This window comes from Peromyscus eremicus, chromosome 4, assembly GCF_949786415.1.
Source record: "Peromyscus eremicus chromosome 4, PerEre_H2_v1, whole genome shotgun sequence".
NCBI classification, from domain to species: Eukaryota; Metazoa; Chordata; class Mammalia; order Rodentia; family Cricetidae; genus Peromyscus; species Peromyscus eremicus.
In genome coordinates this window covers 35,908,758-35,928,220 of record NC_081419.1, presented here as the reverse complement: position 1 = coordinate 35,928,220, position 19,463 = coordinate 35,908,758, and the positions used below count along the sequence as shown (strand labels likewise).

The 19,463-nt window shown below is 42.3% G+C and overlaps 1 protein-coding gene across 4 annotated transcripts in view; it reads right to left on the bottom strand.

Annotated features, from left to right (window-relative positions):
• The window catches only part of Gpd2 (glycerol-3-phosphate dehydrogenase 2), a 142,754-nt gene that overhangs the window by 70,089 nt on the left and 53,202 nt on the right, over nt 1-19,463 (bottom strand). For all 4 annotated transcript variants that reach the window (XM_059260482.1, XM_059260479.1, XM_059260480.1 and 1 more), the window contains exon 3: nt 14,891-15,062. In XM_059260482.1, coding sequence (XP_059116465.1) covers nt 14,891-15,062 — 172 coding nt within the window. The remainder of the gene's footprint in view (nt 1-14,890; nt 15,063-19,463) is intronic.

Below are 19,463 nucleotides of genomic sequence, written 5' to 3'. Positions count from 1 at the left end.
AATCACACCTAGAAAACATTACAGTACAATTTCATGGCAGCGAGACTCTCTGGTGTATTTAGGGGATCAAAGGGGGGTCTGGCATCATCTTTTCCCACATGGCATTCAATAGGTGTTGTCACACAGCCCTCAGCATGCATGCCTGTCCCTCCCTATTGAGTGCAAACTGTTCCATCCCTGTACTCTGTGCAACTGTAATGCAGTCACCAACAAAACGAACCCAGCACCCCTCTGTGTGCTGGCTCCTACTTGCTAATGTGCCTGACCTAGTAATATAGTGGGTATGGTGAGGGAGGCAGTGATCTAGTGGATGTGGAATAGGGGGCACGGGCAGGTGGGAATTTCCACATGGTAGAACAAGAGAATACGGGCTGGGGAAGTGGTTCCCTGGGTCAAGGGCTTGCCACACAAGCATGCAAGCATGAGGACCTGAGTTCATTCACCAGAACACACAAAAATATGTACGAAAAGGTGGTACTTATCTGTAATCCTAGCACTCTTACAGAGCGACAGAAGAATCCCTAGAAACTCACAAGCCAGATAGCCTGGTGTATGCAGCGGTAAGCAACAAAAGAGACCTTACCTCAAACAAGATTGTCCCCTGACTCCGCACACAAGAACACCAAGATTTAGAAACCAAAGAAATTCTACTTGAGTTTACACTGTAATTTAAAACATTTGCTTATGATATACTATTTCAGCATTAAAAAGAAATACAAACTAGGACAAATGAACCAGTGTAGAGTATCCATGGAAAAAGGAAACACTCTTGGGGCTGGAAGGATGGCTCGGCAGTTAGAAACCCTTGCTACTTTTGCAGAGGACTTGAACTCAATTCCAGAACCCAACTCAGGTGGCTCACAACTGCCTGCAACTTCAGCTCCTTGGAATATAATGTCCTCTTCTGGCCTCTGCAGGAACCTGCACTCACATGCCTAGATGAACACACGCACGTTCATACACATGTGTGTGCATACACACACACACACACACAAGTGCATACACACACAGAGACACACAGAGACACAGACACAGACACAGACACACAGACACACACACACACAATTTTTACAAGATAATGTTCTTGCTAGGATGAGGCTGAACAAAAGATAGGTATATTCTAGAAGTCATTCCATCTCCTTTATCTGAAGATCTACAGATCTCTTAGAGGGGGAAACCTACTTCTGATTTCTTTTCTTGCAGAGACACCCCAGCCTTTTCAAAACTACAGATGACAAGCAATGCTACAAATTATTATCATACACTAGGTGAGTTCTTAAAATTCACAAGACCTGTGGTATGCATCCATGGGCACCATTGGGAATGCCTGAGGGCTGGTTACTCCCTTAGGCAATGGGTAACGAACACCATGGAAACCAACTACAATGATTAGATTTACAATTACAAGCAGAAGCAACTGGACCCCCAATACTAGGACAGGAGAAAGAGCAGGTATCCAGTTCAGAGCCATTTAGTATCAAAGGGTTGCTTTTATAACTTTCAACAGTTTAAAAATTTGAACAGAAATGCCATCGTAAGACCAGAACAATTCCCTTGACTTGAAAGAACACAATATTTGGAAACAGTGAAGATTGAAAAGTAGGGATCTTTAGCTGAGCGGTGGTGGCACACCCCTTTAATCCCAGCACTCGGGAGGCAGAGGCAGTCAGCCTATTCTACAGAGCTAGTTTCAAGACCGCCACGGCTACACACAAAGAAATCCTGTTTCAAAAAAGAAAAGAGTAAAAAATAAGAGATTTTTGATTCAAGATCAATGTCCTACCTAGTAAAAACAACAGAAATAATAAGTACTATGGACTCACATCACTGGTTTTAGGCATATAGGTCAGAAAAAGTTCTGCAATACTTTGAATTATTAAAACATTACTCAATTTATTCTGGGTGTGCTACAGTTGGAGAGGAATAGCGAGACAGCGCATATTTTAAAAAGGACTGAGAGTCCAAGGACAGACACCGGATATGAGCGGGGCATGGCCAGTTGTCAAGTGGCTCTGCCCAGGCAAATAAACCAAGAACCTCTGAAGCTCGCTAGGGCCTCCTTCAGAGCGGAGGACACTCTCATCTTACTGCAGCGTAGAACCTGAATTCAGGGCATGAACCCAGAATTGCATCTCCTCAAAATCCCATTCGCCAGCCTCTTCTGCACATTCTCCACCACCTTCACTTAGTAAGTCCGACAGAGTTCTTTTGGCATTCTAAATTAGTCCATTTTTCTCTCCAGTTGAAGATCAGACGAGGGAGTTGACTTTCAGATGGTATTTAGGAGCCACATTATTTAAAATAGGCCTCTCTTTAAACCCTAGCATCACAGTTATTACATCAAGAAGCCTGTACCAGGAAAGTGAGCCTGAGAGGACAAGATGAAGATATCCAACCTCTGCTTCCTATTCGAGCAGCCCAAAATGCCCTCCAGGCCGTGATCTCAGACCTGCCAGACAGTCCTCACTTGAGTGTGCCCTGTGTGCACTGCCCCTCTGCTGAGCAGAAGAATGTAGCATCCTAGAAGAAATGTCGCTTCCAATACTCAATAAGTCCACCCCCTCCTCCTCACCCCACCACACATTGCAAGGCTTTGCTCTAGTAAAGCAAGTTGTCATGCAGTACATGTAAAGAACCAAGAGGCCCCAGACGACAGGTCATGAGGAGTCCAGGCCTCAGTCCAACAGCTCCCCAGCTGGACCCTGGACCCTGCTAGCAGCACATGAGTGATTTCACAAAGAAACACTATCAATGGACACTCAGAGCCACAGACTCATCAGAGGTTCACCATGAGTCCTGACCTTCCCAAAAGACATGATACGGGTATTTCTGTTTAAGTCACTAAAATCTGTGAAGGGATTTACTAGTAACAAAAATTCCTATATGAGGAATAGTGATGTCCATTTAAGGTTTTTTTTTTTCTTCATATTATATTGTGTGTGTGTGTGTGTGTGTGTGTGTGTGTGTGTGTGTGTGTGTAGGTGTGTCCCTAAGTGTATGTGTAGGCACCACCTGTGAGCAGTACCACAAGAGGTCAGAAGAGATATCTGATCCCCTGGAGTCATGGATGGTTTTGAGCTACCATGTGGGTGCCAGGAACCAAACCCGAGCAGTAAACATTTAACTGCTGAGCCATCTCTCTGGCACCCCAATTTAGTTTTTAATCACTTCTGGGGAAGGAGCCTTCAGCGAAGTCTGAGTTCACAGAGCCTTGCTCAAGATGGGCTAGTGAGAGAGGGGATCTATTGGAGGCAGAGGCCAGCTTAAAGATGCAAGCTGAGGGCTGGAGAGATGGCTCAGTGGTTAAGAGCACTGGCTGCTCTTCCAGAGGTCCGGAGTTCAACTCCCAGCAACCACATGGTAGCTCATAACCATCTGTAATGAGATCTGGTGCCCACTTCTGGCCTGCAGGGATACATGCAGGCAGAACACTGAATACATAATAAAAAAATAAATCTTTTAAAAAAAATTAAATTAAATTTAAAAAAAAGATGCAAGCTGAACCTACTACTATCACCTGTAATTCCAGCCTCAGGACATTGAGGCTGGAGAATTAGGAGTTCCACGCTGGCCTGAGATGTAGAGTGAAACCACGGAAGAGGAGAGGGGAAAGAGGGAAGGATGGAGGGAGGGCGAGCGACTGGCAAAAGTTTGAAAGTGCCTAGCCTTGTCACAGCAGCTTGTCACTGGGGGCTGGAGACAGGGCATGTGAGAATCTCATGAGAGGAGGTGACAACACACCGGAGCACTTCAATCCTGTCCTGAAGGCCACTGTTGGCCACAACAGCAATTACTGGATATCCTCAAAGGAAAAATATCACTGAGAAGACCTCTGCAGGTCCAAGGCCAGTTTTAGTTACCATGCTTCATTAAAGTACTATGCATCAGGGCCTGATAGCCCTGGCTACACTGTGAGTCTCAGGTCTGCTCTTGGCAACTCTCCAGCCCCATCCCTACCCCCTCACCCAAAGAAATCTTTCTAGAACCCTAATCAATCAGATTTTTCAGCTTAAACACTTTAGTGGTTCCCTTGACAGGAAACATAATAGGACTTCTCCAAACAATCTCTGAGAACTTGTGAAGAAAAAAAAAAAAAAATTAAAATTTGCCTTGAAAAATTCCAAGCAAGCTCTGGTTCCTGGAAATGGACCCCCCGGAACTGAATAGAGTATAGTGCGTGCAGGCCTCCCCAGGGCTGGGCTCGCAAGTTTGCATCACTGGACCGTGATTGTTTATCTTTTGGTTTGTTTTCTTAGTCTAATGTTTTCCCTCCTCAAAGACCACTGGTTTTAAATGAACAGCTTTGCCTCCTAATTTAAGGATAAGGTAAGGAAGTAAGAGAGGCCCCTTTTATCCTCCTGGAATAACTGAATGGTTTTCTGATGTGGCACTCAATCCTTGGGCCTTGCATTTTTAGGTAAGACAGGTTTGAAGAGATCAAAAGCAATGTTTCCAGTGAGTGCTGAGGAGGCTGTGGAGGCTATTCTTCAGAGAAGACAGATCTCCACACCCCAGGCCTGTAATTAAGTGAAAGTTTTTTATTTTTAGATTTATTTCATGTGTATAATTTGCCTACATGCATGTATATGCAACACGTGCGCGTCTGATGCCATGGAGGTCAGAAGACATGATCAGATTCCCAGGAAGTGGAGTTACAGATGGTTGGTAGCTGCTATGTGTGGGTGCTGGGAATCAAACTCAGGGCCTCTTGAAGAACAGCCAGTGCTCTTAACCACTGAGCCTTCTCTCCAGTCACCTAGTTCAAGACGTTATGAGAAAGACTTTTGTCCCCTCCCTCCTTTCTTACCTTTCGCTGAGTTATTTATTTATGTATTTATTAATGGAAAGCAATAACCCCTACCACTGTTGGGAAGAATCAAAATAATGCCAAATGCTACCATCAGTTTATCTGAGCATCTTATTAATTTTAGGGGTTCGTACAGGAATTTCACAGCAGTGATGGAGTAATAACACGCTGAGTGCAATCTCAGGCAGAAAGATGAGTTATAGAAAACTCTACTTCCGTTCATCTTCACCCCACGCGTTAGCACACTGAGACCACTCTTCCAGGTGGGGTGAGGGACAAGCACCAAACGCATCTCTCTTCTGTCTCTCCTAGTCTAAGTGACACTGCCTAGCTATTTCCAACTAAACCAACTCATGGATCAAGACAGTTGGATGAATACAGGGAAATAATTATAACCTAAAGGGAGAAACGAGACGACATTTAACTCTCACAACATGGAATAGAACAGAAGTATATTTTAATACCTTTTACTGATTATCTTATTATGCATGAAAACATGCTCAATATAATAAATGCAGAGATGCACAGAGAACAAAATAAAACTCTCCTGTAATTACACCACTCGGAGATAACCACAGTTGACATTTGGGTGTTTAAACAGTCACATTTTCTGTGCATGTATATAATCACATATGTACAGTTTTGCAAAAACGGGATCATATTTAAAGTTTTTTTTCATTTAACACTGTTTATTGTAAACATTTTGTACATCAAATAAATATTGTATATAATTTCATTTTTAAAGCATTTTAAAGTATTACATTAATCGTTTACTATGACTTATTTATTCAGCTTCTTGTTTTTGAACATCTGGCTTATTTTCTTTTTTCACTCTTTCAGATTGTACTGCACGATTGTATCTCCCTTTAAACTCCCTTTATCTGTAATTATTTCATTAGGATAAAATTTCAGAAACATGACTGTCTGGATTTGCTGAACGGAAAGCAGGCGGCATCACTGAGATAATCAGAGGCACCAGGGCAAGAACACAAGTCACAAAGCTAAGAGCCTTCGTGTCTTAGGGCTATAAGCACAGGCACCAAAGCAGCATGCTGCATGCAAAGAGGTGAGACTCTCTTGAGAAAACTTTGGGCACTTGTTTGGTTTGGTTTGGTTTTTTAAAGATTTATATGTATGCAGTGTTCTTCCTGCATGCCAGAAGAGGGCGCCAGATCTCATTTCTGATAGTTGTGAGCCATGTGGTTGCTGGGAATTGAACCCACGTTCTCTGGAAGAGCAGCCATTGCTCTTAACCACTGAGCCATCTCTCCAACCACTTGTTTGGTTTCCTCAGAGCCACTGTCGTTGCTAAAAGGCTACCCTAGAGGCTGGATGCTCATACGAAGGACCCCTTCCTCTAGGATGATACCTGTGAGCAGCTGGCAGCAACCCTGGCAAGCCAAGGTCAGGATCCAGCGCTCGGCCTGGCATTTCTCAACAGTGAACACTGGCTTTGTACAGATGTGTAAAATATGAGATATTGGTCATTCTAATTCATCTGGCTATGCTCATATTAGGAAATGGATGAATATATAACTAATATATAACTGTTAACTTTGAGTATATCATTAACATATTTTGTGTTTTAAATAGACAATTCATTGTAAAGTCACAAAATTGTGTTTATAACATAATAATATAGTTTCCAGAAATAAGAGAGGTGCTACTATAGTTCCTTCTTTTCACCTTGTCATTATAAAAACGGCCAGTGTTAAATGGGGGGAGGGGTATCAGTCAGTGTAAGACAAAATGATAAAAATAATACAATACTCAATGGAAAGTGAGGTTCATTATTTAAAATGTTTTCTTTGTGTTACCATAGTCTTGCTATGCTTGAGTCTATAGCCTGTATTCATTTGTGATTAATAGATAGGTAGATAGATAGATAGATAGATAGATAGATAGATAGATAGATAGGCAGACAGCCAGACAGATAGATGCAATTAAGTTATTCTTTCACTCTTTCATTATATTCTTTTCCAACTCATAACACATCTTGGTTATTTTCTTGGCAATTACTTACAGGTCTGTCTGATTTTCTATAACTGGCTAAAATACCCATTTATGAAGCCATTCTCCAATATCTTGCTTTTATAAATGCTGTTATAAATCCAATTCTGAGGTCCAGGGAAGTATGTCAAGATGTGAACGTACTAACTATACAAGCCTTCGGACCCAGGTTTGATCCCCAGAACCCACGTAAAAAGCTGGATGTGATGATGTGAATTTAATCCCAGCACTCTTTCTGTGGCCACGCATTCACATACATGCACACACAGAGACACATACAGAGAGGTGAATACATATACACATGCATACGTTAGTTTTCAAATAGCAAAAATTTAGTTAACACGCTGGCTGTTGCACACCCATCTTTGAACAACTCCTGTTTTCTTTATTCAAACAAAACTATTTTAAAAAGACATGGTTGATTGAAAATTAAGATAAATACTCCACGGAGCAGCAATGCAGTAGAATAGAGTGTTTCGGTCAAACGCCTCTGTCTTGGTGGGCTCAGAATCTGGGAAAATGTTCCTAAAGGATACGGCATACCACCATTCACTGTGTGGAAGCAAGGAACTCAGATGAACCCCTGAGAACAGACACTGAAGAAGGTTCTACACTTTGTACAGGAAGTTACCAAGCTGCTCCTGACCACCGTCTAGGACTGGGGACCTATCTGCTAGGTCACAGCCGGATGCAGGAAGATAAATAGAGCCTTAGCACACCACCAAAGCAGATGGTCAAGATCAACACCAAGTGGAAGACCCAGTGACAGGAAAAGTTCCAGAGGATCTTATAGGCAGTAGCAACTAAATCTAGAAACAGAAGAGATGAGAAAACTAAGTATTTCCTGATAGATTAGGGAAAAGAAGAATCATTCAGGAAAAAGAGAGTTAGTTCATTGGTGGCCCCACCACGTTCCAAAGGATAGTCCCATCCAGTGCTCACACAGCCATGATTAACTGAAATGGGTCACAAAACAAAACCAAAAGTTACCAGTCTGGGAGAAGAATAAACGGGTAAGGAGGAGGAAGGTTTGATAGTGGTGGAGATGAGAGGATGGGAGGAGACAATGATCATAATGCATTACATACACGTATTAAATTTTCAAAGAACTAAGTCCATTAACAATTCAAAGAAACAAAATCAATCTAAATGATAGCCAGAAAGGGGAAAGAGAAGCAAAATGAAAAGGCTAAATGGGGCCAGAGCGACGGCTCAGCAGTTAAGAGCACTTACTGCTGTTCTAGAAGACCCAAGTTCAATTCCCAGCACCCACACGGCAACTAACAATCATCTGTAACTGCAGTTCCAGATGATCCAACACCCTCTTCTTACCTCTACAGGCAAAATATCCACACACATAAAACAAAAAATAAATAAATTTTTAAGGAATAAATAAATACATACATAGGACTAGTTAAATACTGTTTATGAATGATAGACAAAACGAAACACTGAAAATGTCTGAAATTTAAACTGGACATGGTGGTGTGCAGCTGTAATTCCAGAACCCAGGAGGTAGAGGGCAGGAGGATCAGAAGTTCAAAATGACTCTCTGCTCCCTGGCTGGTTTAAAGTCAACCCAGGCTACATGAATCCCTATCACAAACACATGAACTACTTGAAACAAACCCTGTTTGGCATAACAAGTGTTTTCCAAGTTTTCTATAGTTTTATTTGATTGTTTTTTGCTACAGATGAAAACGTTTTGTTGTTCTGTTGTGTATGCAGCAGTGAAGGCTCGGACCCAGAACCTTCCTCGTACCCAGCAAACACTCCACAGCACTGTGCTAAACTTCACATCTACTTCTAAACCCTCACTTTTGCCCCGCTCTTCTTCCCATCCCCTTGCCACAGAACTTTACAGTAGTTATTCTAGTAATCTAGATGTCACAGGTTTGCTTACCAAGTAGGGTTGGCACCATTTTTCAAGTTTCTCCTACCTGACCTCCTGACAAAGGAAATCACTATATTAAAACTGTGTTAAAGGTCAGACATAGGTCACAAGCCTTTAATCCCAGCACTTGGGGAGGCAGAAGCAGGCAAATCTGTGCATTCCAGAACAGTCTGGCCTGCATAGTGAGTTCCATCACAGACAGGGCTATGTAGAGAGACCCTGTCTCAAACAAACAAACAAAAACCCTCCAAAAAGTTAAAGTTCCAAAATAATGACCAGAGACTGGCAACATTACACCCTTTCCAGTGTCTAGCAAGCAATGAACTTGCTTTCTGCAGTTTCGCCCCTTGCAATGCAGCTTCCCTCACTGGCCTGGTTTAAGCTTTATTGCTGTAACAAAACACTGACCAAAAGCAACTTACAGGAGCAAAGGGCCTATTTCAATATTTTATATCGTAGAGCCCGTCCTCAAAGCAAGCCAAGGCAGGAACTTGGAGCAGAAGCATAGGAGACACTGATGACTGGTTTCCTCAGCTGCCTTTGTTACACACAGCCTAGGCCAGTGGTTCTCAGCCTTCCTCCTGCTGCGACCCTTTAATACGGTGCCTCGTGTTGTGGTGACCCCCAGGTGTAGAATTATTTCATTGCTGCTTCACAACTGTAATTTTGCTACCGTTATGAGTCATAATCTGAAAATCTGATATGCAGGATGATATCTGATACGCAGCCCCCAAAGGGGTCACGATCCACATGTTGAGAATCACTGGCCTAGGCCTACCTGCCCTCCAGAGACCTACCCAGACCAGTCTGACGGAGCCAAATCCTCAGTTAAGGATCTCTTTTCCCGGGTGACTCCAGTTGTGTCCAAAAAGCTAACTGTGCACCCCACCCTCAGGAACAGGGTGGCATAGTACTCAAGCACATAGGCCTAGAGGCCCTAGAACGAACTATCTTCAAGGCTCTCCTTTTGCCATTTTTTTTCTACAATGCATAAACCTTCGCTTATAGAAAAGGATGTTACTATTACCCTCCAGTTATTCCTGAAAATCTGGACGTTCTGCGTAAAATTAAGACACTGAAAGTCAGAGATAAATAAGCAATGAGACTAAAATTTGAACCCAATTCATCCAATATGCATAATCTGTGTCTTTACTGAGTTACACTGCCCAGACTTGAAAAAAGCAGGGTGAGATTCAAGAGTTGCCAGCCATACACCACTTCTAAACCAAAAGTACCTGTGCACTGTTTTGTTTTTAGGGTTTCTTTAAAGATTTACTATTTTATGTGTATGCCTTTGTGAGTTCCTATGCATCATATGTGTGCAGGAAAGGACAGAGGGCATCAGATCCTTTGGAGCTACCATTCATTTGGGTACTGGGAACCGAACTCGGGTCCTCTGAAAGAGCAGTGAGTGCTCTTAACTGCTGAGCCATCTCCCCATCTCCCCAGCGCCTGGCATTTAGGGTTTTTTTTGTTTTTTTTGTTTTTTGGTTTTTCGAGACAGGGTTTCTCTGTGTAGCTTTGCGCTTTTCCTGGAACTCACTTGGTAGCCCAGGCTGGCCTCGAACTCACAGAGATCCACCTGGCTCTGCCTCCCGAGTGCTGGGATTAAAGGCGTGCGCCACCACCACCCGGCGCATTTAGGTTTTTGAAACCTGTCTCAGAACCTTGAAATCCTGATGCTGCTGTCACCAGTCACACTCCCCACTCCCACCCCAACCCCTGGCGCTCTAATATACATTTTCAAACAAGACAACTACATAAACACTTCTCTGGCCATAGAGTCTTTTCTACAATTTAAACAAAAGCATAGAGTTAAGTTTTGTAAGTTAGATTTTAAACCAAAGATGTCCTGGGTGGTCCCACATACACACAGGTAAGTCTCAGCAAAAGAGACAAAGAAGTGAACACCTTCGACAGCCCTGAGGGAGAGACTGTAATAATCAGTCTCCTCCTTTCTGTTTCTTTGGGTGCAAAGCCCCCACCATGGGATCTGGGGGATCATACTTCAGCCCAGAAACTGGCCACAGATGTAGTAAACAGTGAAGCCGTTACTTTTGATCATAGACCTGCAGGAGAACGTGAGCCAAACCGTGCATGTTATGTTCATGAAATAATATTCCCAAATGAAACAAATGAAAATTGATTCCTGAGAAAATGCAGATGATGAGGATGTAAATAAATAAGCATTATAAAGACCCCACAACTTCTCCTTCTCACAGCCTTTGTTTATCCATTACCAAAATTATATCTAGGCATAAGATTTTGTCTAAAAGCTTGTGTAAACACATCTATACAAGCCCTTTCACATCTAGTGGTTCCCCCAAAACTTTGATGCCCTGAAAAAAATCTAATTATTACTGGTAACTTTAAAAGATCACAGTAATTTATTTTTGTCAAATGTGACTAAAGATTAATGGATACAATCAGGAATAATTTGGTAAAAACATATCAAACACAGAGAAAGCAAAATTTGTTGTTAAGTGAAGCATCAAATATAATAAAAGAGCAAATTCCATGAATGAACAGCAACAATGCGCAATTCATTAACCAAAGGCCCGTGGTTATTTCACACTTCAGAGGGCCACTGATATAATCAGAAACCACAGTAAGAGGATAAACACAGACTGCCTTTAGCACCTCCTTATATGTTTTAATTATAAACACTATGCCCATCCCTTAGAAACCATCAACTTAGAAAAGACAGTCAGGCAAGTATTCTAAAGTGGTGATCAATATGTCACCAAGTATTAAATGTATATCATTTTCTTAGATGTTATTAACTGTAAGATTCTCATGGAAACTCTAATCATCATCCTTGTGGTCATTGTCATCACCATCATCATCACCATCATCATCACCATCATCACTATCACTACCCACAATTCCCTGATCACTACCAAATGCCCACTTCACTGCTCAAAGGGAAAAAAAATGTATTAGTTCATATCTTACTAGTTCTTGTATGCTCAGAGCTTGTTCAGCACTTAACTCATAACAGTAGTGCTTTAAATAAGAAAGAAAAAAATGAGGCTGGAGATGCAGTGTAGTCGTTATGTACTTAGAAGGCCTGAGGCGCCAGGTTTAGTCTCCAACACACACATACACAAACACAAAAATAGCCAGACACGCTGTCACACGCCTGAAATCCAAGCATTTGGGTGGCTAAGTCAGGAGCATCTAACATTTGAGCCCAGGCTGGGTGACCAAGTCAGCTCATGTCTCACCAACAAGTATGTGGAAAGTGAGTGAGAAAGATATCCATCATCAACATCTATCCTCTGTAGACATGAACACTCACAAAAACCATACACAAATGTACATACAAACATACAACACACAAAACCATACACAAATGTACATACAAACATACAACACACACAAAAAACCATACACAAATGTACATACAAACATACAACACACACAAAAAACCATACACAAATGTACATATAAACATACAACACAAAAAAAATACCCAAATGAACATATGTAAATACATACAACACACTCACAAAAAGAAGCAAGCAAAACAATTCATTCACTTAGTGAAAATATATAAAACAGCATTTTTCCATTGACAAGAATGAATACAGTACATCATACATAAAAAACTACTAAATACACTGTTACATAACTACTAAAGCACGCTATAGGAGAGTAACTACAACTGATCTTTTTTTAAGCAGAAATAGAGACACAAAAGAAAACAAGGGTGACACTTTTCAAAAGGAGAAAAGACGCAGCCCATGGTGACTGTTTCATTCTGATTCCCTTACGGTCCTCCAACCACCCTGGCTCTCAAGCTGCCCTACCTGCCACCCTGGCTTCTTCAGCTCCAGATCTGTCTCTTCTGCTTCTATAAATCCTTTCTCATTTTCTCCATTTATTATTGATAACTAGTCCATTTTCAATTCAGGATTCTGTCTATTTTCTCGGCAATACTAGGTGTGCACACATACATTCATATGCTCTCCCTCTCCTCCTGCTCCCCTTCCTCTCCTTCTCTCTGTCTCTCTCTGTCTCTCTCTGTCTCCCTCTACTTCCCTCCTGCCTCTCCCTGATGGATAACAATCTCTATTTTCCAAATTTGACAAAGAAGCTCCCCTTTCTCTATTACCTCCTCGATAAGGCGGAAGTATGTGTTTCTCTATCACTTTTTTTTTTTTTTTTGGTTTTTCGAGACAGGGTTTCTCTGTGTAGCTTTGCGCCTTTCCTGGAACTTGCTTTGTAGACCAGGCTGGCCTCGAACTCACAGAGATCCGCCTGGCTCTGCCTCCCGAGTGCTGGGACTAAAGTAAAGGCGTGTGCCACCACCGCCGGGCACTCTATCACCTTTTCTATAAAGTGGAAGTATGCGTTTCCCTATTACCTTTTCTATAAGGTGGAAGTAGGTGTTTCCCTATTACCTTCTCTATAAGGCAGTGGTGTGTTTTTTCAGCACTGAAGTCCCTTCCTCCCACACATAAGTGGAATGTCGCACACTGGTTCTGTCAGTTCTAGATCAGTTCTAAGTGCAGGGTCCCTTTCTTCTATTTTAGAATCTTTACTCCTGTTTCTGTCCCTGAGAAACAAACACCAGCTTCTGTGCACACTAGGGCACACCTGTGACAGCCCTTTCCCCATCTTTCCCCAGGATTCTGCTGCACCCTCTCTTCTTCTGTGACTTGCATATTAAACTTCAGTCCTGCCCGGAATTGCTCCTATCTTCCCAAAAAAAAAACAAAAAAGTTAAAAGTCCTTCAACAGATGGTCTTCTTCTCAATCCCACTTCACCATGGCATTTGTCTCCATGTCTCTGGAGCGTCTGTGGACATCCCTGCGCCTTCCAAATTACCAACCTTTTCTTCGTCTCCCAGATCTCAGGAGGCCTGCTCAGGAAAGTCAAGGCCTTTACCTGGCACACCTTCTGCCTCTCAACTCTTTCCTCATCATCTTCCTTGCTGGCCTCGTGCTCCAGGTTAAAGCCCCTGCCGTCCCCACATGCACTGATTCCATGCAGTTCTGCCAGCAGATTCCTTTGGGCCAGGCCCTTCTCAGTAAGTAATATTTGCCTATTAAACTGCTACACATGCCAGGAGCTTTTCAGCTCCTGATCACTCTCGGTCAATAAGAGAGAGTTTATACTTACAGAAATATGTATCGGCCTCTGTAATGCCTCTGAACACAATGACAGATACATATATTCTCTGTAATGTGGTCTATACACAAAAGCTCGCTAAAGGCACTGACCATAGATCATCTCTGTATTCTCTTATAGTACCTTGTATACTACTACGCATGCACTAAGTACCCCAAATATTTGCAAAATTGAAATGAAAAGAATGATTATATGTTTTTATATAAATCAAGAAAATAACTGGCGATTGGAGGGAAAATAAGTTTCCTGACTGACTCCTACTAGAGAAAGGAATCTCTTTGGCACAGAAAATTGTCACCTAGAAGATACTAATTCTTTTTTTTCTTTTTTTCTTTCTTTCTTTTTTTTTTTTTTTTTTTTGGTTTTTCGAGACAGGGTTTCTCTGTATAACAGCCCTAGCTGTCTTGGAACTCACTCGGTAAACCAGGCTGGCCTCGAACTCACAGAGATCCAACTGCCTCCGCTTCCCCAGTGCTGGAATTAAAAGCATGCACCCCTACCACCTGGCGAAGATATTAATTCTTTTGAGTAGAGCAGTTCCAAACACAATCTGCCATAAGGATAGAAATATATCCCCTTTCCACTCTCCTGCTCAGGCTGGCCAGAAAGCTAAGCTCAAGCTGCCTCGTGATAACTGTAGACTGCTCTTCCCACCTACCTTAGCATCTTTGAGTATAATCGCTCTCAAATTATACACTATGATTGGAGACATGAAATTTGATGAGAACTGGGGTCAATGTGATAATAGAGCAGACTCTAGTGTGTCTATATTTTAAATTTATCATGATTCAGAATAAACAGAAAATACTTAGGTTACAAGGTTTATATGAATGAATTTTCAGGATTATAGAGTTTTATTTTCAAATACATCTGCTGGAGTGAAATATGTATTTCCTGTTATATTTAATTTTAAAACTGTTGCGAGTGCCTAGATTTTTGAAAACTGTAGGAGTATTCACAAAGGAGGGAAAATTGGGGAACACCGAGAGAAACGTGAGCTCAGGAGTCAACACTGTCTTCACTTACAATGAAGACAACTCACCTCTGGTGACAGCGTCCAGGGCACAGCCACTTCCTGTGGCTCCTCCTCCGATAACAAGGATGTCAAACTCCGAGGTGTTCTGCAAAGTCATGAGCTGAGCTTCTCTGGAAGGAGGCTCCCTGTTCACAGGCTCTGTGAGGCACTCAGCTGCTTCCACATAAGCCAGGCTCACCTGAGGGAACATGGACAGGTTCCGGTCACACATCTGGAATGCTAATTTAGCAAAGTGTACACTATACTATGAAGAAATTCGTAATGGAGGTGAGGCCTACCAGAGCTAGCCCACGGTCCACACGTAGTCCCAGGAGCAGCTGTGTGGGAGTGGGCTTTATTTCTTTACATAGGTCTCAGCTATTTACCCACAGAACACCTGGTTTCAAATTCAATATCTCAAATGTTTGTTTGGGTTTTAAATATAGCAAAGTTTAATTATTTCTAGCACTATGTAGCAATTCCCAAATGTTTTACCTAAACCAATCTGAGGAATCTAAAGGAAGTATTTTATCCGGTCACATCCAACCATTCAGATAAAATTTAAGGAGAAAATAGCACTTTATAACCATTGTGCATTTTCTTATGAGTATGTTTCTTATTCAATTCTCAGGACAAAAATATGCTCTAGATTCTGTGATTTGTTGGTTTAAATCAGCACAATCGAAAAGTCTCCTTAGCAGAAGTTAGTGTCTTATTTAGATAAATCTATGAGGCACAATGGAAATATTTTTCAAAGATTTTAATAAGAGGCTTTCCCATCAATATTCAAATGTAAAGGTAAAGATTTCTAATATTTACAGTACATTATTTAGATTTTTGAAAAATTAATAGTAATATCATTCAAACTAGGCATAGTCCTCCTAAGTTTCTTGGTTAATAAAGAACTTATCATCAGCCCAAATCAAAAATACTTGTCCTTTTGTTGTTGTTGTTTATTTTTACAAAGTGTTTGCCTAGTACATGTAAGACTCTTTGATCCATACCCAGGACAACTGCAAGCAAAAAGGATTTGACCTCTCTGCTGCCCCACATCTACAATTCCTACTCACGGAAGAGACAAAGGCAAGAGGCCATCCTAGGGTTCATAGTGAGTCACAGACCCAGCCTGTGTTACAAGGATGACAACTTGTTAAAACACACACACACACACACACACACACACACACACACACACACACACACACGAAAGCATGCCAGAACCAGAAGTCAAGGTCAAACACACAGAAAAATAGGTATTTGGGATTTTTTTTTCTCACACTACAGTGTAGATTCATTTACCACAATGCAGAGTAATCGACCCATGTTGCTTGCTCCTTTAGTTATCCAAAGAGGACAACTTCTCTTTCCCTCCATCCCTTCACAGGATCAGCACAGTGTAGAGTCTTCACCCTCCCACTCGCCCCTAAATCACCTATGAAGCTCAGAATGAGCAGGGCCAAGCTTGCTCAAGAACAGGAGCTCTCAGGTCTTCAAGACAGGGTCTCTCCGTGTATCTACAAGATGGCTTGGAATTCTTTATGCAGCCCAGACTGGCCCCAAACTGGCCCTGCACTGGCTAAGGGCTGGGCTTACAGTGGTCACCAGCATATCCAGCTGTGGTTACTGCTCTTACATGGAGATTATGCTACTCAGTCAAGATAAGGGATTTTTTAAAAATTCAGATAAACCAAACTACTCCCTATGACTAGATTACCTATTATCAAGCCAATTGGATCTCTAAGAAAATAAAGCCAGAAGTCTAGAGAACATTGGGAAAACCCTGTCTTGGGCCACAGGGGCCCAGCTTGGGTCTCTGCACCCATCTTGGAAGTCTGACCAACTGAGTCCAGTCCCTAGGATCCACATAGGAGGGGAGAGCAGACTCCAACAAACTGTCCTTTGACCTCCGTACTCACAACACAGTGCATTAATTTTTAAATTATTAGTTCAAATGCCAACATCCCGTTCTGCAGGTAACTCCTCCTATCCATGTATTAATTAACTGTTTCCTTGTATAACAAGCCAAATAGAAGGAACTGCTATGATCTGTGAAGGACTGGACTCTGCTAGCTACGGTCTTTGTCTTCCTCACCTAATGCGAAGGAAGAGAGAACACACGGAGAGACAGTACACACATACATAACACATTTGTGGAAAAAACAAATGTCAGAGTGGGGGGTGGGGCAGACTATGGCCACTGTGGGGAGGGAGGAAGAGCTGCGCCATGACAGATGGGAAAGACTTGGACATGGGGCTGACAAGTGACTAAACCGCCGGAGCATTTTCACACATCAACAGAATTGCTGACATTTTCTGCCTGGTAAGTTTTCTAGAAATAGTCAAGAAATAAGTTTAAAGACCATATTACGGTATAGTTCATTAGAACTTGTTAATTCTAAGAACTCCCTACTCTGTTCTAACCAGGAAGACTGAATGAAGGCGTCTCCTCGGCGAGTGGGGGAAAGGTGAGGGGCCTCAGTCGTTCCCACGGGTTACAAGGTCCTGTCAGCTTCCTGACCTTCTGTGGGAACAGTCTCAGCCTGTCTTATTTTAATGTTAAAAACACCTCTTTCGTCTTTATATGATGGCTGCATGCCTGTGATCTCAGTGCCCAAGAGGCAGGGAGGCAGGAGCATTACAAGTTCAAGGCCAGCATGGACTACAGGGCAAGACCTTGTCCAAAACAACACCACCATTTCCATGTATGGAATATGTTTCCAGCATCTTATATGTTTCCAACATTTATCCTAAAAATTCATAAAATATTCAAAAGCCCCTAAATTACCCAGTCTTAGTATTTACCCACTAAACTCACTATTATCTAGATTTTCACATACACACCATTACCCTCTTCATCACAAGACATCCCATGCCCACAATACTACTACATCTGATCACAAACAACTGACTGATCACTCAACTCAGTATCCAAAACAACTATTTTTCTCCTGCTTTTTGTACCTCTCGTTCTTAGCTTCCTTTAGATAGTACTCAACTGCCCCAACAGTAATGAGTGAGTACCATACCTCTTAGGTATGCCCTGTTCATTCTTTTCAGATGGCTATCAACTCTCTAGAGAATCTCAGGTGTTCCATATCATCCAGTACTCTTCATGCCACAATGATTTCTAATTTGTAGAACCCCAGATAGCAAACTGGTATATGTCTCAATATTAATCTCATCACTTTATCTCTCCAAACTATTCTTTTAGCCTACCAGCAGTCGGCATCCTTGATAATTACTCATCTGAAATGAATGCCAGTGTCCACACTAAAACTTGTTAGTAGAGGTTCAACATTGACTTTATTTGTAATTGTGCCAAAGCAAGGGGTAGCGTGGAACCTCAAAGTCCTTCACCTGGCGTCTTAGACACTTTCCCAGTTGCTTTGACAAAATACTCCGACACAACTTAAAGAAGGGGTTTATTTTGGCTCACAATTTGAAGGTACAATCTATCATGTCAGGAAGCCAAAGCAGCAGGAGCTTGAAGTAGCCAGCAGCCCAACAGCATCCAACCTCACAAAGCTGAGTGGTGAATGCCTGTGCTCAGATCTTCCCATCTCTATTAACCTAATCAAGATAATCCCCCATTGGCATGCCCAGAGGCCCACAACTGAGATTAACCATCACACCTGGCGGGTGTCTAAACTGTGGTAGACCTCTGCCATGGAGAGTAACGGGTGACTTTACAAAGAACTAGTGATGAAAAGAACACATGAGCCTCGAACGCATTCTGCTAAGTCAGTGCTCTGCAAATTAAAGTTTGAGCCCACATTGTACTGGGGCACAGGCACACCTAATCAATTCATGCGTGAGTGCCCATGATGGAAATGCAGAGTTGAGTGGTCACCACGAAACTGCGGCCTACAGGCCTGAAAATGCTGACTTGCTTGCCCCACACAGACAAAGCAATCGATCAGTCTCAGTGCTAAGCAAAAGAAGCCAGACTTGGCCAGCGTGTGTGCGTGCGTGCGTGCGTGCGTGCGTGCGTGCGTGCGTGCGTCACCTTTAATCCCAGCACTCCAGAGGCAGAGGCAAGCGGATCTCTGAGTTCAAGTCCAGCTTGAACCACAGCATGAATTCCAGGACAGGCAGGACTCACACAGACACCCTGTCTGGAAAAACCAAAAAAGAAAGGGGGGGTGGGGGTGGGGGGGTAAAGCCAGACTTGGAAGTCCTGTACTACATGATTGTGACCATTGTATATAAACAATGTTCAGCAAAAAAAAAAGTACGGGATCAGCAAACAGGTCAGTGATTACAGGTCCTGGGGAAAGACTGACTACAGAGGAGCGCGTTGAGATTGTCAGAAATGCTCTGTAACTTAACTGTGCTCATGATTACATAACTGAGTGTGTTATAAAGAGTTGATTTCACTACATTTTAAGCTGTTCCCCAAATTGTACCTCAATAAAATTGACTTAAAAATAATAACCAACTGTGGCTACAGCACTTATGCACTAGGCAGTTTTATAAAGCGTGTGCTTTTTCTCTGCTCACTGAATCCTCATAGTAAACCTGCATCAGGTACATTAAGGGGGGGGGGGACTACGGCAGCAGTTGTGCTGAGGAGAGTCTCCAATTTAAAAATATATACTTA